Source organism: Leopardus geoffroyi, chromosome B1, assembly GCF_018350155.1.
Source record: "Leopardus geoffroyi isolate Oge1 chromosome B1, O.geoffroyi_Oge1_pat1.0, whole genome shotgun sequence".
Taxonomy (NCBI): domain Eukaryota; kingdom Metazoa; phylum Chordata; class Mammalia; order Carnivora; family Felidae; genus Leopardus; species Leopardus geoffroyi.
In genome coordinates, this window is record NC_059327.1 from 155316838 (window position 1) to 155344824 (window position 27987).

Sequence of the window (27987 nt, forward strand, 5' to 3'; positions counted from 1 at the left end):
ATTTTAATTCAAGAATATCACAGCTATGAAAAAAATATTTTCGCAGATTACTGCAGATGGTTGATTCTTGCTTAGGTTTTCAACTGAAGGGTGTCTTGAATTGAAAAAAAACTTACCTATACACTGGTGAGCCAGGTACTGTACTAGGTCTAGGAGAATTTTTGAGGATTTAGTAAGGAGAAGTTGCTTTTGTTGCTATTGCATATTTAGGCTTCTCCTTCCATAAGAAGAGGTAGTTCAATATAATACCAGCATTGCTGGCTATGGAAAGAACTGCTGTCACTCTGACCAAGGCCTTTCAGATTAGAGAAAAGGCCAACTAATTTTTCATTCTATCAGAATAAGAAGTGGAAAGCTATTCATTCATTCATTCATTCATTCATCCACTTATTCAACAAAGAGTTACTAACCCTTTATTTTATATATGCCACATATATACTAGTGTCTGATAAAGCAGAAATAATGGCCACATTATACATATATACATATACATATACATATGTATATACATATACATATGTATATACATATACATATATGTATATACATACATATACATACACACACACACACACACACATATATATATATATATATATATATATATATATATATATACACACACACACATATATATAAAGGGTGGGTGGTAAAGGTCACTGGCCATATGGAACTTAGAATCTATTTGTGTAAGAAGATATGTATATAATGAAATAGTTAGGAAGCAGAATGGCATGCTAGTAAAAGCATGGTAAAAGCAATGCAGAAAGTAAGTAATATTAACATGTAAACACTGAAAGACAGAATATAATCTATGAACTGCTATATTACTATCAAAATTCAGATACCTGTACCTTAGTTTTCCATTACACTTTATCATGAAGAAGAGCATTATTGGTAGTTAAAATAACTGAATCTCTAAACTAAGATAATTCTTTTCAGTTATATAAATAAAAGTTTAAGATAATAGAGCACTTTGTCACAATCTTTAGACGATATTAAAAGGAAACAGTATGTCCTAGAGAGGAAAAAGACAATTTCAAATAATTGAAATTAAAAACTATTTGTGGTTTGATCAAAATAGTGTTTTGCTTTGTTGTTTCTTACAAAATTGAGGTCTGTTTTTTCCTCTATTTACCAGTTATAAACATTTTTCTGTATACGTCCAATTAGGTACACTCAGACATATCTACACTCGAACCGACAATGTTCCCAATAGGAGTGGTCATATACAAAGCTGTCTGCAAAGTGAATATATTGGCGTAGGGCTCCCGAAGCATCATATCAAGGCAGCCCTTGACATTTTTCCAAACGGAGAGGGCATGTCACAATTAATTAGACAGGATGGCATTCTATTTTAGCAAAGCTTTTGTGCACTTCCCTACACAAAGAGCTAACCAGCTGATAATAAAAATGTCCTTCAAAGAAGGGCTTAAGATTGGAGACTAAGCTACACAAAGAAGAGAAAGTTTCTTTTTTTTAACAGCTGAAAGTGATTAATGACAACATTTTTAGATGAAAAGACAATGAACAATTTGCAGGTACATAGGCCAGAAGGAAGACAATAAAGGTAGTCTAATCATATGTACAAGAAACTTATTGAAAACAAACTATAAATATTTCCCCCTTGAGTATCATCAAAAGTCAAACTTACCTGATCGACTATCCAGAGGTCCAAAATCCAAAGAGTATTTCACAACGTGATAGTTGTTCCAAACATAAAGAAGGTTGTCCCTGGGGTTGTAATCCACAGCTGCTATGTACTGGTATGAATTGGGAAATGGTACATCCACCAAACTATCCTTACTTTGGTCAGTGTTATAAATGTAGTCAATCTTATTCCCTGTGGCCTCATTGTCATCATCCTCATATACAGATTTGACCACATACAGAATCCCGCAAATCATAAATGCGTTGGAAGCTGATCTTTTATCATATGCAGTATCCCATGTCCCTTCAATCCGTAGAGTATAAGGGTTCAATTGACTAATGACAATTTTACCATTGTTTTGTTCTGTTGCATAGATCACCCAGAGCCCATTTTCATCCACTGCCAGGTCTATGTCAGATTTGCCTCCCCATCGGTAAGGAGAGGTATCATGGTAATTGGCATTTGCTATGATAGCCTCTCCACTCTTTATCCTAGTCCGCAAATCAAACTTTACTATGTTCCTGGTGCGTTCTTTGTTGAAAAACAAAGCTCCATCATACACTACAAATCCTGTGCCATCCACCCTGTGAGGGAGCTTGTAGGTTGTAGTTGGCCTTCCAGCAATGAAGTCATCCTTGGATGAGTACTCAGTCAGGGTATCAGTTCTGTAGGGAGTCCAGGGCATATAATAAATCTTGTCAGAAGCCTGTAGAGGGTCTTTGCACCATGCCCCAGACTGGTGGTCAGATTCAAACAAATGTTCGCTCTGGTATACTCCTTTTAGTAGTCCAGGGCAAAGAAAAACTGTTGGAAGGGAAAGAGTTAAAATAATAAATATATTAATTTTAATATTGTCACATATTCTTAGTTTTTACCAAATGGACTGTACTTCTAACAAGAGATACCCACCACCACTTAATTATTTTGCTGCATTCTTCTGAGTATGCAAACCGTCTTACATATTGATTTTGACTTTTGTTCAAAATCATTTTGATTTCATCTGCTGAAAAATGTGGCCTCTCCATGAGTAGTTGTTTTTTCCTTTGATTTTTACCTTTGCAAACATGTTATACAATATTTTGGATACACATATATAGTTGTGATGTACGTCTATGTATTTTACAAATACAAAGGTTTATATAGAATATTTTTACTTATCTTATTTGGAAATTAAATATATGTATATTGATTTCACTCTGATATTAGCCATTCAATAATTTATCATTAAGAAATAAATATAAATCCAATAGTAAATAAGTATAATAATAAAGGAAAAGCAAAGCCCTGTAGTACAGGCCACTGAATCTTCTAGCAAAAAAAACTCTTAAAGCTTCTATAGCACACACAGAGCATGCAACCCATACAATTAAAAATGAGTGATGGATGGATACTGGGAGGAAAAAGAGAAAGGAAGAAAAAGAAAGGAAAGAAGGAATAAGAAGAAAAGATGAAAGGTTACAGAGAAGAACCCAAGATCTAGATTTTAATCAGTTAAAAATGTCCTGTTAAATACAGTAGTATTGGAACTTAAAAACATGTACCTTTTACTGTTACATGAGAAGAACATTAAAAAACAAGATTACTTGCTACAATATTTTGCTGCTCATACTTCAGATAGAAAATGGGCAGGAATTATCTGATTCATTTGATTTTTAGTATGATTCAGTAGCGCATTCTGTGAATAGTGGTAAGAAGTTTTGGCTGGCTTGTAATGAAGGGACCATAAAGCAATGTTTCCCAGAGAGTGGTCCTTGAAGCACCTGTTTCAAGTGGATATTACACAGAAAGAAAACAGGGATCCTTAGCCATATGTTTAAGAAATATCATATTAAATAGAATTGTGGCAGAGACTTGAATAGCTTTAGTGCATTAGCGAATCTCCAAGGCAGAAGTGAGGGGGGGTGAGCAAATTTCACAAACTAATTTGATAGTGGAGCCCCCTTCCACAGAGCCTGTTTAAAGTGTAGTGTTCTGTTGAACCTGCTGTGGGAAACACTGCTCTAGTATTTTTTGCAAAGAAAACACACTGAAAAATAATCATGCAGTCCACTGTTATGTTTGAAGTGATTAGAACTGTATTGGATAGAGCAATTAAGAAAGCATAAGGAATTTGGATGTTGACCCATATTTTAATGATTAAAGTATTATTCTCTTGTTATTAGTGATTAGGTCTTCAACAGCAACTATAAGCCTAGATCCAATGGAAAACAATCTAAGATAAAACTCAGCTAGGATGTGCAGGTTATTAAAAAGGAAAGTATATTATTAAAGTGCCCAAAGTTTTACTTTTGTAGAAATGAAAAGTTTGAGGGCAAAGTTGGCTACCAAAATCTTCCATAGCAAAGATAGAGGGCCATCATCAATTTATACTCAATAACAAAGTTGATGATTAGAAGAATTTCACAGGATTCTAATATGATGGCTATAATTATAAAGAATTGGATAGGCACTGTGTTACCATTGCATATAAACTTTAGGTTTGTTAATAATCAGCCCATGGTAACTAAATTAATTTATTATAAGGCATTTCAGAAAACTATCTCCCCTTTTCCCCCAGTAGTTAAAAATTAAAGGAATGGGGAAAATCACACCAGAGCTATGGAAAATTATCTAGTAGAGAAATAAAAACAGATCTAAAGTATTCACTATCCATCACCGTCTACCAGATATCTAACTACTTATTTAAAAGTAAAGAGGAAGAAAATGCACGGTTGAAATTTTTACATGATTAAACTGTTTTAGGATAAAAGGATCAAACCAGCACTGGTCATCACAACAGATTAAAGTGAAGTTGAGCAGCAGAAGTAGTAAATAAATTTTCATAAAATCGATAAGAATTAATACAAAATTATTTTAACTAAATGTTAAACTGTTAAATAACTTAGCCTATAAATAGTATATAATTTATGAAAGGTATTTAATTACCTTTTTGTTCCACTTCTATTGGAGAGAGAGAAGTACAGAGAGAAAGGAGAAAAGAGAATAGATTAATGGTACGGTATTGGCCAAGCACTTTTTATTCACCTCTTCCAAACTGAAAGTTAATAATTTATTTCATTCACACTTGCTTTTTGAACATAATGTTTTTAAAAAAAAACATTTCCCTAGTAAAATCATTTGTTAAAAAAGCAACCATATTATAAACTTAAAAAAAATATAGTACAGACTTGGAAAATGTAAGGCAAAAGTTAATCAAGCTAAGATTGAAAAAAACAAAAAACAAAAAACAAAAAAACACAACATACAATTCCAAACTATAGACATAGGAAATTAAGATTCATAATAAGAACACCAATATTTCCCTTTTAAAGTTAGGAAGGTAATTATACATACAAAGCTTTCAAATAGTTGACTTGCCTCATTTATAAAATATTATAGTTTATATCACCATTTAACATAATAGTCTTGCTTTTTACCCATCTCAAGGATTGATCTCTTCAGAAGAAACTACTCTGTAACTTGTTTCATAAGGCCTAAGATTTTCCATGTCAGTTTTGTGAGAAATAAACCTCATGTGGTACATATTAACACATAATTCCCTCACACTAAATAATTGATTCAGAATCTTTATTGAAGAAACTTCTCTCCCTCCCACTCATCAATATTTGATATTATGGAAAAATATCTTTCAGAAAAATCTGTTATCAGAGGGTTGACATAAATCATGAGCGACCTGTTCTGGCCTTTTCTGAAATTCTTAACTGAATCAACATACTCTTATAAGAATAAATTCAGATCCTCAACCGTGTTATAGCTATGCACCTTTCAAATTAGATCCCATTATTATTTTTAAGGTACTGACCAATTCAGGTCAGGGAAAGTTCTGGGAAATTGTAGCATTCATGTAACTGATCAAGCAGCATCTTGTTTATCTTATGAACATTTCTCTCATTAGAGACAATTTGTCCAAATCACAAAAAGAAGAAAAAAGGACCAACAAAAAACAAGAGGAAGAGTTGTAGGGAGAATGGGTTCATATCACAAACTTAAAAATCACAGATTGCAAATGATAGAAGTCTAAAAAACTTTCAACAGAATGGATAAACCAAAATAGTATTGCACAATAAATAAAACTCTAAGGAAGTTTCAAAACACAGGAGAAATACTGTTTGGGTAATTGCATTTAGGTGAGATTTTGTGCTTTGACCTAAGCTGTTGTCTTCTATTGTCAAAATCACATTCATTTCTCCCCATTCACTTTTTTGAAAGCTCAATATTACATGTGTTAGAACGCAAAGCTAGTACACGCCAAAAGTTATGCTTAAGAAGTTGCAAATGTAGTTTTTTAAAAAGATTCCTTATCTCATTAATATACAAATCTTATTTTAATAGTATTTCTAGGACTCTTTTAGCAATTCTATACTCTTACAATTTATCATTATGTTCAATCTTTATTGAGTGACTGCAGTGTTCATTGGACTATATGCCTCACTACATATCAGTTAAACTCTTAAGACATGCACTTCATGCTCTGAATAGAATACTAACAAATCTGGGTTCAGACTGACAACTGGAAGAAGCATAACTAAGCACCTTAAGAAATTATTCAATCAATAGTCTCAAAAGTTTGGACTCAAGGCACATCACAATGAAAATGGAGGTTGGGAGTGGGAAGTCATACTAAAGTTGACATTTTTTCAACAACTAGGTTACAAAAGAATTTCTAGAACTAATTTTGTTCCTTGAAATACATCTAAATATATATCATTTTGAGAACTGTATATAGAACGTTTATATTCTGAAACATCAAATGTATACTCATACAACTTGAGTTTTATTTTACATAAAACTCTTCATATTATTCTAAAGCATAGTTACCCTAACTTCTTGGCAACTAGTATTTCTCTTTTCAACAACTACTAAATGAGGAAGGTGGGATATGTGATCGAAAGTATTGATATTTGTTATTCTCATCGCTTCTCTGCCTTTTGGTTAAGATCAAGTGATATTTGTCATTCTGTAAATACTATCTTACAATTTAATGGATATTGTTATTATTTTTAAAAATTTTAATGGTTATTTATTCTGAGAGAGAGACAGAGTATGAGCGAGGGAGAAGGCAGAGAGAGATGGAGACACAGAATCTGAAGCAGGCTCCAGGCTCTGAGCTGTCAGCATAGAGCCTGATGCAGGGCTCGAAACCACAAGCTGTTAGATCATGACCTGAACCAAAGTCAGATGCTCAGCCAACTGAGCCACCCACGCATCCCTGGATATTGTTATTTTTAAAGAACTTTTACTTCTATCTTCTCAATTGTCATTAGGTAAAATTTTAATGCTCTGGTTTCAGTCTAAGAATTGGTATAAGCTGTGGCTTAAGTAAAGCGTGCTTCTGTTACTTGCTGGTTACTCAAGATTTATTAGGCAGTTTCACTTTGGAGAAAATTATTATGTTCTTGCCTATGTCATGACTGGCTGTAGCTCATTTATCATTTATTTGCTATTTTCAAGACTCTAGTAAAACAATCCTATAATTTAAGTAGAAACAAGCATACACAAATCATATTCCCTTTAACAAAAATTGGCAAGGCAAACATAATTTGTCACTGAAAAGCTTAGTAAGATTGAGGATTAGCCAGTCACTGTCCATCATGTGGTTCTGACTCTAGAAGCTTCTTTCCCCTGGGGAAACAAACAAACAAACAAACAAACAAACAAAAAACACTCATACAAACAAACTGTATGGACACAAGTTAACACCCTTGACACTATATCCTTCATAATGCCTGGTGCATAAGTACTCAGTGAATAGCTGCTGAATTAATATATAACCCAAATAGAGGTGATTAATTCTGCTTCTTAATGTTTTAAGCATGTAGTAAAAAGAAAAAAAAATGGTGAAAAGAATCTAGATTTGCTATATATAATCATATGTGCAATGTATTATCTGTACAATGCCTTTGTATTTTAATGGATGTGGAGGAAGGTGCAATTCATGTGCAATATGTATCTCCAACTAATTAAGTGTAAAACTGGAGGGAAAAAAAGGGAAATAAGAAAAACTATACGAATGGTCTTGAGAATTATATTGGAGAGAACAAAGTGTTGCTATAAAACAGCCTGTAATGATCTAAAAACACAGACCAAAAATACTCCCTTCTCTTCTCTCTGTAATGAGATCATAAATAAATGAATCGTACGATGAAAACTGTGTTCAGGCTTCTTCAGTACCTCCTGTCTTTTGGTCTGGTCCAATATCCTGAATTCTGGCATTATAGTGTCACTGTTCATTTCCAATCCTCTGTGGAACTAGTTACTCTCTTTTTTTTCCCTCTTCACTTTTAATCCCCAAACTATTTTTATTGTCCATTCAGCCTCTGCAAATATGTTTATATATTTCCTCAAAGTGATTTCATTGTTGTCCTTTGTCAAACTTAATGTTGTAAGCTATATCCTGTGGTTAGAGTAAATGACAAATTCAAACTAAGGGTAATTTTATTCTGTATAAAAGGCAGAAACAGGAAAGAAAAAAAGACTAGTAAATTTTCTCTTTATTTCCCAAGAGTTCATAAAAGAGAAATAATATATAGCCAATAGCCATGTTATTGTTTAGAAAAAATAAGATGTTATTAGTTCTATCCATATCTATACCATATGCGGTACTTTTGAATTGCATTTTTTAATTAGAAAAGGTATGGATGAGAGAGCATATGCACGCATTGCCAGTCTTTTCCAAATTGCATTGCAAATTACAGAGAAATAAAATTGTTGCGTGCTAAAAATTGTTAGAACTAAATTGTCATAACTAAGAACTATGAAATTGTATCTAATTCTAATATAGGTTAAATTTTCTTTTATTTTAAACTGTAAGTCGTACTAGATATTTTCCATCCATGTTATATAATCCAATGATGCCTCTATATTTCTGTAACATACAAATAAAAATATTTATGGGGAACAAGAGATAGTTATACAACATTAAAAATTATAAGTACCTTTTTTATCATTTAAATTTATTATTTTAAACAGCATTATTTTCTTGGTTGCATTTGGCTTGGACTATTAAAATACCCTTATCACTGGCCAGCTGGGCAGTGAAGGAGACAGCAATAAAGGAAACTAAGTGAGTAATAAAAAATCAGTCTTGGATGAAAATTTGCTGGTGTATCATCTATAAAAAAGGCCATCTATAAGTGAATAATCAGAAGTTTACAATACTTTCACTTCTATACCACTCTATACTTTAACAAAATGTTTTCATATGAATCACCTGATTTAGTTCTTCAAACAACACTGTGATGTGGTATTTGTTATTCCTACATCAAAGATGATTCAACAAAAGCTCAAGGGTTAAAGGAGTTGACTAAGAACAACCTTGACAGATGGAAGAGTCTGTCATTTGTGTAATAAACACTGGCTCTCACTACCTGTAAACTCAATGAAAGTGTTTGTTGCATTCTTGCTCTCCATTTCCTTTCTGTCAAGAAATTCATGTGAGAGTGCACTTTGGAGGACATATTTAACACAAATGGAATCTTCCTGAGGGTAAGCACTCTGTTACAAGAACATTCGCTAAGCATGTACCATGTGCCATATATTGCCCTGAAGTTTTTCATACAGTACTCATTCAATCATCTCTGAGAAACCTTATGAAGTAGATATTCTCTTTATCTTAACTTTTCAAATGAAGAAACAGGTCCCTTCCATCTGTCTCAAAGAGGCACTGCTCTCTGATTAGTGAGTGGTAGAGTTGAAATTCAAATACAAGTGATCTTATCCATTGTTGCATCTCCAATATGCAGCACGTAAGAAAAGCTCAATTAGTGTTTCTTAAGCCTGCATGCAATGATGAGTTGTACTGTAGTATTTTCAGGGAATGAGACTGCATGTCATATTTTTCAGGGCTTTTAACCCTGAGACTACTGATGCAAAGCCTCTCCAAAGAAGACAAAATAATAATAATTTTCTAAAAAAAAAAAGTTTCCTCATTTCTTGCCCAAGGAAACAAGATGTTTCTTATCACCAGAAACAAAACTGTGCTGAATACCTCATGTCCTGTTAATTCTCATTATTCTGAAACAGAGAAAATTCTCTTTTTCTATTTCACATACACCAATAAAATACAGAAGCACTTCAGTAAATAGAAATAAAAAAGACCTGTGAAGTTCATTAATTTTGGTATACTTCATATCAAAAATTCTGACACACATCTGTCTCTTTCAATAAATAAGGTGCTAATCCTTTATTTAATGAAAAGACAGGGGTAATCTCTGCAGCTCAGCTTCTAAATTATGTTTTTCAAGTAATAGCCGTGCACTGGTGAATAAAAGTGCTGCCCAAGCACCTCTGTATTACAATGGCTTTATATAATGTGTTTCCAAAATTATTACCTTCTAATGAATTTCACCTTGGAGTGTGTAGATTGAAAATGTCAATAATTTACAAGATGCTTTCAGTAGCCACATTCTAATTCAAATACTTAAATACAATATCAATAGAGGGTGCAGAAACTGAAACTACTTTTTATTTTGTATTAACTTGCCATCCTTTTGATGGATCTGTAAAATCTTCCTGCTAATTTAGCCTTTTAAAAGAAAATGGTGCTATTAGTAGGCTCTTTGGAGAATATATATCAGTAATAGCTTCTAGTAAAAATAATAATTTTTCTAAAATATTATTGGTAGTAAAGACAACATTGCATTTGGTTCATCAATGATGTACCCCCATCATAATGACCTGTTACCACTGTGTAACAACAGCATGGCATTTAAAGTTGCTGAACAAGAAACAAAGGCAGAGTCCCCTCAGAGTGTGTAAGACTATAATGTATATTTATATTAGGTCCACTGAATGTACTTGTTATTTGCAAGACCCTTAGAGCTGTGAATACAGAGACGTGTAATTATAATCATAACACCTAACTTACTGAATGTGTAACTATGTGAATAGCTTTCCTGAGGATCATTTTATTTAATCCTCAGAGAAACTTTGTGGATTTGGTGGTTCTTTTACGAACATGTTACAGACAAGGAACTGATCTCTGCCTCAGGAAAAATTGCAGTCTAACAATTGCTGATTTTCAGTGTACTTATTTACCAACAATAAGCTATTTTTAAATGCTTGCAGAGGAACTTGTGTAAAGAGATAAAAAACATACAAAAATAGAAGTGAGTAGCAGAGAGAGGGCATCGTTAAGAGAAGTTGTAGTTAAAAATAAAACAACAGTTTGACTACAAACTGTTCTAACTTCTTGTGTAAAATGTCATCCACTTGTTCCTGAGAAATATATTTTTGACTGATTCCTGCTACTATGTTCTATGCATCCAGCTCTGGAGATGCAATAAATGAGATCTTTAAAATTCATCTAATCTAATCCTACATATTTAGTAAATATGTTGTAATTACTGTGGTTTGGGGGCTGAATTCTTTTAGATGTCATTTATTCTCAGCCAATATGTTACAAATAAAAAAACAAATGAAGCCAGAGAATTAGATATTAGCCCCAAATCACAATTTACTTTTAAACTCTTAATAGTATTAAAAACAAATTATTGGGGCGCCTGGGTGGCGCAGTCGGTTAAGCGTCCGACTTCAGCCAGGTCACGATCTCGCGGTCAGTGAGTTCGAGCCCCGCGTCGGGCTCTGGGCTGATGGCTCAGAGCCTGGAGCCTGTTTCCGATTCTGTGTCTCCCTCTCTCTCTGCCCCTCCCCCGTTCATGCTCTGTCTCTCTCTGTCCCAAAAATAAATAAACGTTGAAAAAAAAAAAAACAAATTATTAAGTAGGGTAATATTTTTTTATTTGTTTCACAATTTTATGTATTGTGAGGGCAGGAACGACTGCTCTAATTTTACTGATGAGAAAGATCAGAAGCTGAAAGAAATCAAGTTACTTTACTTTTTTTTCTTTTACTTTATTTTATTTGTTAAGTTTTTGAGAGAGAGAGAGCACACACAGGATTTTTCCATTTCTATGTCTTATTAATCCTATAGCCTAATCACATTCTTCATAATGGTTTATTCATTCTTATTTCATATACTCCACACTTCCATATATTTTTCAACTTTCTCTCACTCTGTTGCCCTTGTTCAGAATGCCTCACATCTTCTCCTATTTCTAGTTAAGCCAAATTCTACAGTAGGTTCGAAGTTCTTCCTTCATGATTACTGCTTTATTTAGCAGTCCCATGTTGAATAAATGTGTGATTTCAGCTTAGTTTGTGGGGAGGGAGGTATCCAATAATGTTCTAGTCTGAGGATTGGCAAAACTTTTCTGCAAAGGACCAGATAGTAAGTGACACTTTGAGAGACACACACAGGCTGCACTGCATAGCTGCTGTCATCACCGTTGTCGCTGTTGTCTTCTTTTTTTTTTTTAACATCTCTTAATTAAAAAATGTAAAAGGTATACTTAGCTCATGGGCTAGTAGAAAAACAATCCAATGGATGTTTATACCATGGCCACTGCTTGCCAATATCTATTCTAGTTCATTTCAATTATACTGTCTCATTTACCATTCTCTTGGCACCCGATATTTTTGCCTTCTCCTGGAAACATTTGGAGGTTCTTGAAGGCAGAATAGTCTATATCATACACCCAGGCATTACTGGGTTAGATTTCATTGTCCTGTTATAAGTGGTGGTAAATAAATGTTGGCACTGACATGCTTTTAAAACCACAGGCAAATGGCTCCAAATATAAACTTCGTATGGTTTTTTTCAATGATATCAACAAAAGAGAAGAAGACAAATCTTACAGATAGCAAAGTGTGTCTTTTATTTCTGCTAAGAAGGCACAAAAATTCTCCATAGGTAGAACATCTTATCAACCTCTACAGTGGAGTCCATTATCTCTTTAGCTACCTATATAACTGACATTGCAAAATATTTATTCTACAATCAATTGCTAGGATGATTTTGTAATCTCTGTGAAGTTTCTCCTTAATATTAAAACAATAAGTTTTAATATTAGTAAAATAGTAAATAATGCTATTTACTTAGCATTTATACTATATCAGCCTATTTGCCAAATATATTATCTATATCATCTTATGCAATCTTCACAACAACTCTATTGAGATTATAGTCACCATTATACAGATGGGGAGACTGAGTACAGAGGCCATTAACTAGCAATTGGTAGAGGTGGTATTTGAACTTCTAAGCCTACACGCTTAACCTCTATGCTTTGCTCTTTGGCTAATAAGAAAGGGATTAGGGCAAAAATAATGAGGATAACTAATATTAATTGAGTGCTTACTGTTTACTAGCTTATGGTTTTAAATAATTTACGTATTATCCACTTAACAATTACATTACTGCCATAAAGTAGACAGTATTACTACTTCAATATTGGAAAAAAAGAAACCACGATACAGATAAATTAACATGACAGACCAGGATCGAATGCCAGGCCTCTGATATCAGAAACCAAGTGCTAAACCACTATCTTACAAGTACATGGTACTTGCATTATTTGTTATCATTGAATAATTTCATTAACTGAGCGAGGGAATAGAGTTCTCACCTACCTCTATTACTTTCTAAGTGCCAGCCCTGCTCTACCCATTAACTTATATTTAATGGGTATAGAAAATACCGTTTTTGACGTCCTGCTGTCCGTGACAATATCTGATTGTGATTTCAACAAAGAAACAAAAAGTTTTTTAAAGTTAGTATTAATAACTAGCAGTAATGCATATTGAAAAAATTATTATACTGATTTTTTGCTAAAGAACTTCTCAGAACCATCTAGTTAAGATCTGTTTTCAGACAAGAGGCTTTCTTTGGATATCTTTTAGGGCAGTGTCAGATTCCAGACTCACAAAGCACAGTTGGTCACTGTAAAGTGAGGGGCCAGTGTTTGACTTAAATCAATAATGTCTGCAGAGGTGAAACAAATGCAGGGGTAGAAAGATTAAATGTGCCAAAAAGGAAAGTGGCATACATAAAATCGTTTGCTACTTTTTTTCCTAATTGAAGGGAAAAAACCATGTTTTATTAATTTTGGAGCTTAGAAAACTATAGAAGTAGCAGTTTTCTCATAGGAGTTTCCTGTTTCTTTAATTCTTCAGGGTCCATCAGAGTGTATCTGTGACAATTCTGTGTCAAGATGCCCCTGGCCCAGCCAAACATAGTTAATTGTGTAGGAAACAATTTCTACTTATTTCCGACTTGCAGTGGAAAACATTCACAATGGGATCTAGCTCAATAGTGTTATAATATTTGACCCAGGAACTGTGTGCTCCTGAGAAAGAGGGCAGATTCTTCACAATCTGGTTTCCTTACGGACTTACGTCCTTCCTTTGAAAGACAGTGACAGAAGGAATAAAGATTCCTTAAACGAGAGTTGTGCATTAGCTAGGTCAAAGTGAGGTAACAAAATGAGCAGACAGCCCCCCAAATGTATGTAATGCAGTACAATACCCAAAGCTAAGATATTAAATCTAAAATTAAATTAAAACAAACAGACAACAAAGTGTGTTTTCCCTCCCATTCTTTATAACACTCAACCAACATCTGTTCAGTAATTCACTGAATGCACTTTTTGTTTATTTTACTGAAATGTGTCAGTTGAGAGGAAAAACAGAGTTTTAGGGAATGAAACAAGTCATTACATATTTATTTTCCTATTGGACTGGTGGCAACATACTTCACTGTCTGTTTAAACTAACCAGCCTCCAACTGTTTGTAGAAGCAGCTCCCTCTAAAGGATCATAAGAATGAATTTGCTGGTTAGAGCACCACGTAAGGCACTATCAGTGGTATAATATTATTAGTGTCTATTGTTGTTGTTTACTTTTTAGTGAAATAACCTTCCTTGGAGACAAAATTAAATAAAAAAGCAATTGATACCTGTCAACTGCAGTTGCTATTTATTAAAATTTTAATTTCTTATGTGTAGGCGCAACATGAAGTATATACAACGATTATGAAGTATTTATGTAAGTACTATTATTATGTCTACTGTATTAGGTCATTATTTTAAAAAATACAACATTAAATACAAACACATTTCAGATAGAAAATATATCTCCTTAGAAACCCTCACACTGTGACATACTCTGTTAATCTACTAGAAAGTTAGTTGTATATATTCAAGGACTCTCTCCATTTTCTTCACTGCTGTGTCCCACCATCCAGAATAGTACCTGGAATGTGGAAGCTATTCAGTAAATAGTTTGAATTCGTTGAATCAGTGCATGTCTTACTTTTGATGCTTTTGAATAAGTGGTATAACTTTACTCATATTACCAAAGGCAAAATAAAGGGAAACGAAATTTTAAAATAAAATGTAGATGTGGATTGTGTAACTGCTATGCTGAAGTGAATATTTTCTAAATATGAGGTTTAATAAATCCATGTGATTTTTAGCTTAATATCTAATTACTAAAACAAAACAAAACAAAAAAACTACTATACTCTGTTCCATTGTGCTACATTTTACAATAATGAATACTGAAAACAAAATAGCTTTCAATTTTGGGCATTTTTAAATATGAATGAATAAATGCATAATTTGAAACAAGCATTTACGACAACAATAGCTAACAGTTGTTGAATGTTGACTGTGTGAAAACACTATTAACTCATTTAATTATCAAAACAGCTCTTTAAGGTAGGTATATATTGTCACCATTTTATAGATGAAGAAAGTATGGGATAGAGAAATTAATTAACAAATCTTAAGGTCACAAATCTAGTAAGAAACAGAAGTAGGATTTGAAAAAAGATAATCTTGGCTGTAAGATTTATGCTCATTGGATGGTCTGCATAGTCTCCCAAGAAGATTACTGGTCATTTTATATTGACTAATTTTTCTCACCCAGAAAATGAAGTAACACAATGGTTCGATACACTATTTCAAACTTAACAAAGTTTGAAAAATAGATTCAAAGTATGATATTTTGCATGAAATCTCAAGTTGTGAATTTTGGCTGATTTGCCACTTATCGAAAAACTACGTGACCTCCGAATCTGGTATCTACTTTTATTCTACTTTGCTTTTACTTTATTTTATTATCATTCTTTTAAGAGAGAAAAAGCATGTCAGTGGGAGAGAGGGGCAGAGGGAGAGGGAGGGAGAATCTTAAGCAGGCTCCATGCTCTGCAAACAGCCTGACACGGGGCTCCATCTCACCACAGACCATGAGGTCATGACCTCAGCCAAAATCAAGAGTCAGAAGTTTCACTGACTGAGCCACCCAGGAGCCCCTGGTATCTACTTTTAAGTAAATGACATATACATTTGGAAAAAGAGTATGGAGGTAAGTTTTACGTTTCTTAGATCTCTCACATGGTATTTTTTCATCCCAAACAATGGCATCTTAACTCACAAGTCTTCCCTGAATATCAGCTCACTTGTTACATGTGTAACATGGGTTCATCAGATCATGGTGAGGTTCTATGCTCTATTGTGTCTACCAGTTTTAGAGAGGAGAGATGTGAGATGGGAAATAATAAATCCTTCACAACAACAGTAAGAATCAAGAGCTTATACCATCAAAGGAAAAAGAGAATATAAAATTCTTGTGTGCAGCAGCCTATGAGAATGGGTTTTCCTTCTTTTTGAAAGCAAATGTAGTTTCTACAACTACTGAAGAACTGATGTCTGCACATCATGTCTAAGTTAAATTTATGCATTTGGAGAAGCCAGCAGGTCTAATGAATCTTCTCCCTCAGCTTAGTCAACTATATATTGTCTATTTGAATTCAGGGCCATTAAATACTTGCAAAGTGTTTACTGCTCTATACATATTATTGGTCCTGTCACTGAACGGTGCCCTCTCTCTGTTTTATAGCTAATGTAGCATTTCTCCATGGCATCAATAGATTAAAACATTTACTACCAGAAAAAGTATGTGAAAACGGAACAAGCTCATTTTGCTACAAGCTAACTCAATAAATCTGTCTAGTTTACTGATGTTCACTTTCATTTAAAATTGGTACATATTTATCTTGCACACTTCAAGAAGGCAGAGAGATAAATTGTTTTTCTGCTTTTGCTTCTGGCAGCAATGCTACTTTGTTAATATTAATAAATGGCAGTTTAATAGGACCAGATCTATATTTCTGATATGTACATGGGAATATTCAGAAAGGGCCAATGAAGGGTATATTAAGACTTTAAAAGATTTTATTTATCGTTTCTAGAGCCATATGACTCCTTCACTAGAGAAAGAAGCAAGACAGTTGAAGTTAATTGGTTTAATTTTATGACGTTTGATGCCTTTCTTAAAGCTACCACCAGAAAAAAAACGGGTCATTAACGAACTTAGTTTATTTGCATTTGCATTTGGACAAATAAAAATTAAAGCAAATTCAGTCCATAGTCTTAAACTCATAATGGAAGGATAAACAAAATGTTTGAAATAGTCAGCACTTCTCTTGACAGTATTGTAGAGGGAGAGGGGGTTTTTTTTTGGTCTTTTTGTTTGTTTGTTTTGTTTTGTTTTGTTTACTCTGAAGACAAACAAATTCTTGCTTTTTCCGGTCCCTTTCCTCCCACAGAAGATGGTTGTAGACATGGTTTATGTAATTGATCCTCCACCGCCATTCTGACCAGGTAGTCAAACATGCAAAAGTTAGAATAGGTGCATGGGATAATACAACCTGTTTTCTCCCAGTTCTGTGATAATTACTTTCTCCTTGGTTATGATAATACAATGGAAGAAAAATATTGATATTCATCAAGCCAGATCATGTATGCAAATGTAAAATAGCTATACTACATCTTTTACACACCTACAAGTCCAAGATATCTAAGTAAATATATGCCAGCATTTTTGTTATGACACATTTTATTTTCCCTCTGAAAAGCTGTGTGTGAATGGATGCCTTGCTTTCATTTTTATATACTATTTTTTTTGCACATAAACTTCCATTTTTACACAACAAAAAGCAAGTTGGTTATAGGACTACTTTCTCCCTAAGCATCTCTTTTGGCTGAAACATAATGATTCTCCTACATCTGTGCCCTTGCACATACCGCTAATTTAATACTGACTTTCACAGTCTCCAACACAGTTACCTAAAATTGGGTAAAATCCCTCCTCCTCTACAAAGTTTTTCACAACTTCCCATGTGAACCATACCTTTCAAGAGAGCCTGCTTTTGAAAGATAAGCTTTAGGTAGAAAGTTCTGCTGAAATTGATCACCTTGAGACTTCTGGAGTAAGACATCACTCCAATTAGTGTGCTACCAAGAAATTCGGTAATCAGTAAAATGGCAGAAAGGCACAGATTCTCATAGTATCGGCCAACTGTTTCAAACATATAAGTGTTACTTCACCAACAAGATGACAGTTGCTTTCCAAGAAGGTAGACAGTATGTTAAATGTTAAAAGAGGTGGTAAGATGATTAATGTTTTGTCAAATCAGATTTACAAAAGACTGTGTGATATTTTCCTAATAACACTAAATAACTAAATGGTTGGCAAATACTTATGGATTGATTATGCCTACAAATGTTTGGAGGTATTCAAACATAATCAATTCAAATGTTCCTATATGGCATAATACTCTCATTTGGAATCCCCAGAAAGTAGAGGACAAGGTAAGGACCTTGATGCAGGTAGTTTATTTGGGAGGTGATCCCAGGAACTAAGTGTTAAGCAACAGGGAGAGAGAGATGAAAAAAGAAGAAAAGCTACAATATGTGTTATTATTGAAGTTGTCACTGTTGGCAAGGAGGACCAAATTCTGCCCAGATCTCTGAAAAATATAAAACTGGGGTAATGATGCACAGGCCTTTTCTGCCAGTGACTGAAAACAATCTTCACTGGCATGAACTTAAGCAGATGGGTGCTAGCTGAGCAAACTACTGGTCCTCAGGAAGTCTTATGGCAGAATGCTGAAAGACAAGTAGGAGGCATTTGAGTTGACAATTAGGTAAGTGGGATAGGCCTGAGTGCCAACAAAATAGTTCACTCTGGGTCTGGGTGAAAACAGAGTTGAGCCAAGGGAATACTATGTATGCCAGAGGCATCTGCTAAGAGTATCTATGTAGTTTCTACGACTACTGAAGAAATGATGTCTGCACATTGTGTCTAAGTTAAATTTATGCATTTGGAGGAGCCAGCAGGTCTAATGAATCTTCTCCCTTAGCTTAGTCAACTATATATTGTCTATGTGAATTCAGGGCCATTAAATACTTGCAAAATATGTGTGTGTGTGTGTGTGTGTGTGTGTGTGCGCGCGCGCGCGCACACATATGCACATATGTAAGCAAAACAGTACCTACCTTAATCTTGAACTTTTTTTCATAATGCCCATTTTACATTAATTAGTATCATTTTGATTTTGGATACCACAAAAATTTGTTTTAACATAGCAGTTTTTCTTTGCTTTTTCTCCAGGTAAAAAAAAAATATACTACTGCAATATTTCTAGCTCATTTTTGTAACAGCCTTTCCAGTTACATACAGTTAAGAGTGCAAGTTCAGAAAAAGATTGTAGCTAACGGTCGAAATCATACACACTCCACAGAGCTACTGCTACAGGCACAGAAAGAGGAAAAATAGAACTTGTTGTAGCTGATTCTGTCTATTCTCATGTCAATGTTGGGAATGGAGAAAGATAAATCATTTAGATCATGACTCTTGAGTTCACAAGCAGCTAAGGCTCAACTGACAAGTGGAACTTCAGCAGAAATACTAATTATTTTCTATTACTTTCATGCTATAATAATGTTCAGTTAAATGAAGCCCTTAGATTGCCCTTCCTATTCTGGTAAGAGAAAATGTGTTTAGATAGGCCTCCATCATAAGAAATTATTGAAATACTTCCCACATAAAAACCATAGCTCTTTTTCTAGAGCCTTACTTCTTTGGCCTTTTAAAATACAACATAGACCAGCTAGTTAACACACAGTGCAACACTAGTAGGATTCTTGAATAGAGAGTATGAAAGAGATAGGCATGCTTGCAATTTTAACTTATATACTTTCATTTACTAACTTATGTCTGGAAAAGTGAGCCCTTGAAACTTTTAAGATTCCAGGAGAACATAATTTAAATCTATAACTAGATCAAGGTCAATTAATCTACACAGTGAATTAGCAAGTAACTGAGATATTTATAAGCAATTTAAAGGCAACAAAATGCTGCTTCGGTGAACACTGGGTGCACAATAAATACTTGCTGATTTATTGATGTAATGAACATAATGATGAGTTAATAAAAATTAATTTCTAGATTAAGGAAGAACATACCAAAAAAAGGGGGGGCATACTCAGTCCTCATCACAGAAGCATAATTGGCTCCAAAATGTTTTCTCATTGGAGGGAAGAAGCAAAAACAATGATTAACTACTGATATAATTAATATAAAACAACGCTAGGTGCATGAATGTAAAAATAGACTCCAGAATCAAGTTAGTGATATGGTAATAGGCATTCATATTTGCATACTTAAATAATAATAAAGTCTTATCATTATATGTATATATAAGTACTTTTTAATGAGGAAGGCACTTAGAAATAGTTGCAACATCAGTCCCCATAATTTTCCAAGTATCTGGGTGTTATGCAACTCAGATACCTGAGTTTAACTGATAGACGATCTTGAAAGCATATGACAGTCATTTCTGTCACAAAGGATAATCTTAATTTTAAAACAACACATTTCAATGCAGAAATGCAGAACTTAAGTGTACACATGGTGCTATATCAAGAGACAAAAGGAATTAAAATCACAGAAAAGAAAAAGGCTTCATTTGTCTCTATGCAGATGGCAGCCAGCTCTTGAATTTAAATAGGTGACAAGCATGCTCATATAATGACATCAGCCATGTAACAGTAAGGACCATGAATGGGATGAGAATATCCTTCCTTAAATATGGCACCTTGACATATTAAAGATTTTAAGCTGAAAGCTTGTGTGAAACAACAGGTGCAAGAAGGACTCTCTAACCTTCCCCTTATTACCTGAAGCAGGTCATAAGGCCCTCTTATAAGAGGTGCCCTCTCTGTAACCAGAAAAAAGGAGCATCCTTATCTCTGAAGACAGAAGGATGTCAAGAGGAATCCAAAAGAACAGGCCTAAATTTCCTCCAGTTTATTACCCTTCACTCATACCCTTTTAGTGTATCCTGTTTTCCCACAACTTTCTGCTCTTTGTCAAACCTAGTATAAAAACTCAGGTTTAACATTTCATAAGGTCATCATTTCCTTATAAAGATTCTATTGCCATATAGAACTTATATTAAATTTGTGTGTTTTTCTCTTTTTAATCTGTCTTATCAATCCACCATATAGGTCCCCACCCAGAGAAACTAAACGGGTAGTAGGAAAAATAATTTTTTCCTCCCCCTAGATAACTGTAAATAAAAACTTGCAAGAATTGGGATACACTGTAGCAAATTACACACATTAATTTTTTAAATTCCATTGAGTTGAGTGATTGATTACTATATACTTGGCACTGGGTTAAATATTTTACATATAATTTCTCATTTGTTCGTTTTGTAGTTATAACTTCATGTTGGGGTTGAGGGATCTAGGGCTCATGAGCAGAATGGTCCAAGGACACATAGCCCCCAGTTGACAGGCTTGGGATTTCAACCCAGATCTGTGCGATTTCAAAACCTGTACTCTAACTAAAATGATATGCTGCTATTTATGGATATAACACAGGATAGAATCAAATGCAAACATTTAATATAATTTTATGTGCAAGGATTCCTAAAACTGTCAAAAATGTTTTTCCCTAATACTGTTCCAAGCCAGGAGTATTCTAATTGACTTACTGAAACAGTGACATCTATTAGTTTTATAATTACAGCAAAATATCTGAGGCATATGTTTTGAGACAGCACTGTTAGGTTTGCAGCATACCCTATTGCCAAATGGATCCTAACTTTAATAATGCACAGAAAGAACTGAAGGAAGCACCAGCGAATATTGTCTACTCTTTATGTAGAAGGAACTCGACATTGCAGACGAAACATCATCTATAAATGGTGCCGTGAAATACATTCTTCTAATAAAATACCAGACAAATAATATTTGATCACATTGTGATTACTGACAATCATGCTACACTAGGTATGTTATGAAAAAGCAATCTCTGATATAAGAGGAGCTGTATTAAGAAAATTATGTCTAGGGGGGCTTGGGTGGCTCAGTCGGTTAACCGTCCAACTTCAGCTCAGGTCATGATCTCGCGGTCTGTGAGTCTGAGCCCCACGTTGGGCTCTGTGCTGACAGCTCAGAGCCTGGAGACTGCTTCAAATTCTGTGTCTTCCTCTCTCTCTCTTTGCCCCTCCCCTACTCGCAATCTGTCTCTCTCTCTCTCTCTCAATCTCTCTCTCAAAAATAATGAATAAACATTTAAAAAATTAAAAAAAAAGAAAATTATGTGTCTAATAGGTCATTGAAATAATGGGATTGGTCTTTACCTAGGAACAATATCAACCTTTTGGTAACTTTCCTACACAGTTGACAGAAGTCTATATAACTCATTATATATCACAACTCCTTCACATACTGTGCTGTCACATTTTGATCAATGTGCAGAATATATCATTAATACATTAATAAGTATTATATCTGTTGCATGGGGTGTTATATTGAGTGGAATCATGTGGTAACATGTGGGGCACAACTTATTCAAAGTATAGCCAACACCAAAATAAAACAAAATAAACAAAAACCCAAATCAGTAATATTTACTTGAAATGTATGAAACTTGCTTCACAATTATGTAAGTGTAATAGGTCAGCAAATAGTTATGTTGACAGGCCAGCACACTAAATGAATATACAGTGCTATATTTGTGAATGAAATTTAATGCACTCAAGAGAACCACCAAGATTCTGGTATTTGGATGTGTTTTAAATATACACAAGTTCACAACCACTGAGGTATACTCTAAGCATAATCTATAATACCCTTACTCAATATAATTCTTTTGGAATTAGACCTGTTGGCCTGCTACCTGGGCAGACAAATTAATGGATCAGCCATCCAGGATAAAGGCAATGGCTCCTATGGGCAGATACCTGGAATACTGCAGGCTAGGGCCTCCAGAAGAGTAAAGGGACATTACGAAGACAGGCCATAGAAGGCCAGGGCCTCCCCATCAATAAATTTAAGGCTATTTTAAAGTTTAAGACTGGATCAATGGCTGTTCCTCACCACTGACCCCCATTGGCTTTTCTTTGTGTAAATATCACACAATATCACACTATTGTTTCTGAATAAAGTTATTAAAAATATTTCTTTTATAAATACAGAAATATAGAATTTCACAGAGCCTTTAACTCCAAAGGCTAGGGCAAACGTACCACGTAGCCACTGAATTCAGAACTGCTTTTTTTTTTTAATGTTTATTTATTTTTGAAAGATAGATTGTGAGTGGGAGAGTTGCAGAGAAAGAAGGAGACACAGAATCTGAAGCAGGCTCTAGGCACTGAGCTGCCAGCACAGAGCCTGATGTGGGGCGGGGCTTGAACCCAGGAACTGCGAGATCATGACCTGAGCTGAAGTCAGACATTTAACCGACTGAGTCACCCGGGTGTCCCCAGAACTGCTTTTAATGCCATTGTTTAGATATTTGGATAAGATGAAATACCCATCTCATGTTTAAACATCTGTAAGAGTAGCTACCATTAACCAAATTCAGTTTAAGAAATAATAAGCTTGTTTTCTGTTAATTATTTCAAAGCTTCAACCATAGCAAAACCAACTTGGCTATAGCAAAACCTTATGCTTCTTCAAGTAACTGTTGCCTAGGGAATAGCATGCCCACATCCTGATAAAGGTCACTGGGACTCACAAGTCACTCTAGGAAATTAGAAGTATTTGCCTACCTAAATCCTATACAATTATGTGTAGCTCCATATGCCCAAGTATTAACACCTTGAATAAGGCAGTCATTTGATTTGCAATCATTAACAATGGTTATACTAATCATTACTGGCAGAATTCAGACTGATCTATGAAAAAATAATTTACTCAACAAATAATTCATTGGTTGGTTTATTTTCTTTGGTAGGGTAGTGCAGTAGTTGAGAGAATAGGCTTTGAGTCACATAGTTTCAAATGAGGTCAAATCCTGCCACTACCACTGCATAGCTGTGTATCATTGGATGAGTTACATAATGTTTCTGTGCTTCAGTTTCCTGGCTAAAAAAAAAAAGTATAATAAAATTCTCTGCCTCTCCAGCTATTTATGAAGCTTAAACAGAGCCTGGCATAGAGTAAACACCTGGTAACTACCAGGTACTATTATTACTATTGTTGTTTGTTGTATAAAGACATGATTCCTCCTCGTTGAATAAGTAGAACATTAAATACATGGAACAAATCAATAACATTTAAATAGGAAATAAAGTACCATGTAAAGTATAAACTGGGCTAAGATAATAGGCTAAATTTATGAATGTGATACAAATGGTCAGAAGGGTGTAATATCAAGATCAATTATGACTCTGAAATGTCTATGGGTAAAGTAGGGCTTAAACAAAATTCAAGAATTGTTAAGAATGGAATAGATAGAAAATCTTTTAAAAATCTCATCAATTTTCATTTATAACTGAAAAAATATAAGTAAAAAACATCATCATGTATTTCTCTGATTTTTTCTTGAATTTTCCTATTTCTACTTAAAAAAATACATCTAAGAAAGTCTGGATTTTCAACTTGGAAATTTTGCATTAAAAGGAAATCTGAGACCTGAAGAATGTAAACAACCAATAACTTAGGGGGAAAAAAAGTACCTGTAGAAACATGTTTTAATCTTCCCTTTAAAATATTAAGAATACTCAAGTTTTTTGGTAGTGATAGAGAAAAAAAAAAAGCACCCAGCAACTGCAATTAAAGAAATGCATTTGAAAGGTAAGATTTATGACTGTGATACATTTTACTGTACGTAGAATGAGACAATTTATTATAGCTCTAAATCCCTCTACATCCCAAATGACACTTATTGTTGGCACAGACGCCACCTTCTCCCAGTGCCAGTGTAAATTCACATGATATTTTTTATGAATAAACATGAAAATGTCAGCAATACTAAACAAAAGGGAGATGGCAAGCTTGGAAATAAGCCAATAACTGTGCCAAATGACCCATGAAACTTGAATTTCAGAAGGGAGTATCTGAAATTTGGGTAAGTGGAAAGCAGCATTCTGAAGAAAACTTAAATCGCACACTATAGCCACAAAAGAAGGGAAAGAGTAAAAATAAAACAGGGTGACCCACACTGAGTTTGAAACAAAGCAATGCAAGCAGTGACATGGTGAGGTAAGCCCTCCATGGTGCCTGTTAACGGGGTCCTGTTAGGCTTACATCAGGTATGTGCGCACATATGGGCCTATCATCAGGGGGTCTCAGAACAGTGGATGATCTTACATACCACAGAGTACGTGCTGGGATACACATAAAGAGAGAGAAGCACATGAAACTCTGGGTTTTCATTTCTTACCCATAATTAGTTTTCATTTGCTTAAAAAGATTCTCAGTACACTTATTTGTACGTGCTTCAAAGAATTTCTAAGCTCTGATTAGGCACCTAAAGATGTCCACATGCTTGAACAGGGTTAAAGCAACGTAGCCTTAAGAAAATCAAGGTCAAGCACACATCTTTAAAATCCGTTGAAAAGACAGTAATAGCAATACCTTAAAAAGAAATTTAAAAACTGCCATTTAATTTTTTAAATCAAAACTGTCAGTCTGTATTTCACTTGTCTTTGCAAGTATTAGTACTCACAGAAAGGTACGTCATGTGAAAATGTTTACCGATTGGCAAGTGGAGAGACTGGTACATTTTTTTCAATCAATCATCGATTTGCCGTGATATCAAATAACAGAGCCTGGGCCAACCTGACCTTCTTTAGCAATTATAATTTTTATGGTTCCATTAAAATCCTTCAGCCAGTAATGGTGTTGCCCCATGAAGCACTGGTAATTAGATTTCAAAACTGTTACACATTAGGTCTTCTACAGAGCACTGGAGCTGCCCCAAAGAAAGAGTACCCCGCTCAGCACTTTTGGAGCAGGTGATTCTGGGTCCTCAATGACAACTGACTCCTCCCTCCTCCTAGGGCACAGATACTATTCCTCATCTTTCGTCCATCCTGGCTTCCAAACAAACCTTTCTTTGTCAAAAAGAAAATGGCTAAAATAAACATCAAAGCAAACAATAGAAGAGACATATCATAAAGGAGCATCATATAGTCTGGTGGAGGAAGGGGATATAGATTCTCTGGTGACAGGGTTTGGTCTTTTTTTAGCACCCATTTCGTCTGTCTCTCTGACTCACTGCCCAGCAAGACCGTCCTAATTTGCTCTCCCTAACAATAGAAATAACAGTCTTGATGTCTACCACTTTTATAAATTGATCCATTTTTCCCAATACCGGATCCTGTCTTTCTAATAATACCTGGCATTTTAACTTCAAACTCAGAATGTTTGTGTTTTCAGATGTTGCCCTGCATCATTACACATTTTAAACTGGATGGATGTATCCCACATGCTGTGTGTGTAAAAATAATTGAATACTAGGTTCCCAGAAAAACCCTTACACTCCTCAGACTTAGTAACTGAAGGGAACTTTTGTATTTATTAAACCATTTACAGTTCCCCAAAGCATTTTCACACTAGGGTCAGAAATGGGTCATGTTTCTTAGTCAAGATTAGTGTACTGAAAAAATTAAAAGCAATATTTGTTGAGCATTTATTTTGTGTAAGGTACATTCTAAGCATTTCAATTAATCTAGTTATCCAACAATTTTATACCATAGATAGTATCATTATCCCCATACTACTGATGAGGAAACTGGGGCACAAAAAATTTGGGCAAATTACTCAAGAATCCAAAGCCACTACGATAAAACTACTTCACAAATGAAGTAATAAAACACCAAAGTCAAGTTGTGGGGAAACAAGACAGACAGGTGCCTTTCATACAAAGAAGGAAATGTATGTTTAGAGAAACATATTAGTGACATTGAGTTAAGGCAAATCAAGATTCTAGCATGAATGAGGAAATGGCTCCTAAATACCTAAACATGAAAATGGAATCACTTACAAACTGTATCAAATCAGTACAACTTTCTTTATAGATAGAAAAATCAGAAAACTCAGGTATAAATATTTTACTGGACTCTAAACAGTTTTGACAAAGTTCACTCTGATACATAAGTGGCTAGAACATAGACATAAAACAAAACAAACAAACAAACAAGAACCAAACAACAACAGCAACAAAAACAATAGGAATGACTGATTTAAGAGGATTCAAAGGGACACCCAAGGGGTTGGGCACAATAATTGTAGCCAAAGAGATTCCTGGGTAAGTTAAAGTCGCACAATTATTTCTTGCGGCTTTCAGCAAACCTCTGTCCTTCATACTGATCATTTTAATATTAATATTCATTTGATGAAATCAAAGACATAAAAGTAAAATCTGTTCACACAAAGCTAGGAGCTCTAATAAAAAGGAATTCAGAATGAATATTTGAAAAAGTCCTTTAAATGCCAGGCAAGAATAAAGGGCTGATAGTAATAAAATGTAAATGCAAATTCTAAAGTAAAGTTATAAAATAACCTTAAAAAGGTGTTTCATTCATGTATAAAAGTTGTATAATTACTAGAAGAATTTTAAAAATTCATATAAATTGAATACAATTGACTGAAATTCAAAGGGAACAAGCCCTCTGATCATGTTGCCAAAGGAGATAAAACACACAGTGCCTTAGAAAAGACAACTGAAGTACTGTTTTCAGTTCTGAGCAACATATTTTGAGAGCAACATCCATCAAGTGGACAAGACCAAAGAATGAAACTGGAAAGGAATAGGATCCAGAAACCATGAAAAAAGAAACCGGAACAATTAGCAGGAGGAAGTCTGTCAGGGCTGGTATTACTACCACTCTTTCCACATCCCAAGTCCCCTCCAGTAAGTGGGCTTTGTAACCGACCCGGCTCCAGGGAGATTTTAACACTCAATCACCAGACTACTGGACTACTGGCTTTACCCTTTTGTTCTAATTGCACAATTCCTGTTTTGTGAGTTTTCTTCATTTGTTTATCCCTAATCCTCATGCTCAGATTTAAACTATTCTTTTATCTCATATCACCCCCCCCTCCTTTGAACATTCCTCTTAATAACTAAAGAGCTTCTCTCTATTGGAATCCTTGTTCTATCACCAAACATGATCCTTTTATAAAAATATTTTCAAATATGTATTCTCTAGGTTAATTTTTTTTCAATTTTATTTAATTTTAGAGAGAGAAACAGACAGCACAAGCCAGGGAGAGGGGTAGGGGGAAAGGGAGAGAGAGAATCTTAAGCAGGATCTACGCCCAGTGCAGAGCCCAACGCAGGGGGCTTTCACAACCTCGAGACCTCGATCTAAGCAGAAATCAAGAGTCAGATGCTCAACTGACTGAGCC

At 34.6% G+C, this 27987-nt stretch overlaps 1 protein-coding gene across 35 annotated transcripts in view; it reads right to left on the reverse strand.

Annotated features, from left to right (window-relative positions):
* The window catches only part of ADGRL3 (adhesion G protein-coupled receptor L3), an 828850-nt gene that overhangs the window by 287754 nt on the left and 513109 nt on the right, over positions 1-27987 (reverse strand). For 31 of the 35 annotated variants that reach the window (XM_045473912.1, XM_045473919.1, XM_045473916.1 and 28 more), the window contains 2 exons: positions 4577-4591; positions 1655-2455 (listed from right to left, as the gene is read on the reverse strand). In XM_045473912.1, coding sequence (XP_045329868.1) covers positions 1655-2455; positions 4577-4591 — 816 coding nt within the window. The remainder of the gene's footprint in view (positions 1-1654; positions 2456-4576; positions 4592-27987) is intronic. The other 4 variants (XM_045473918.1, XM_045473914.1, XM_045473896.1 and 1 more) reach the window with 1 other exon arrangement.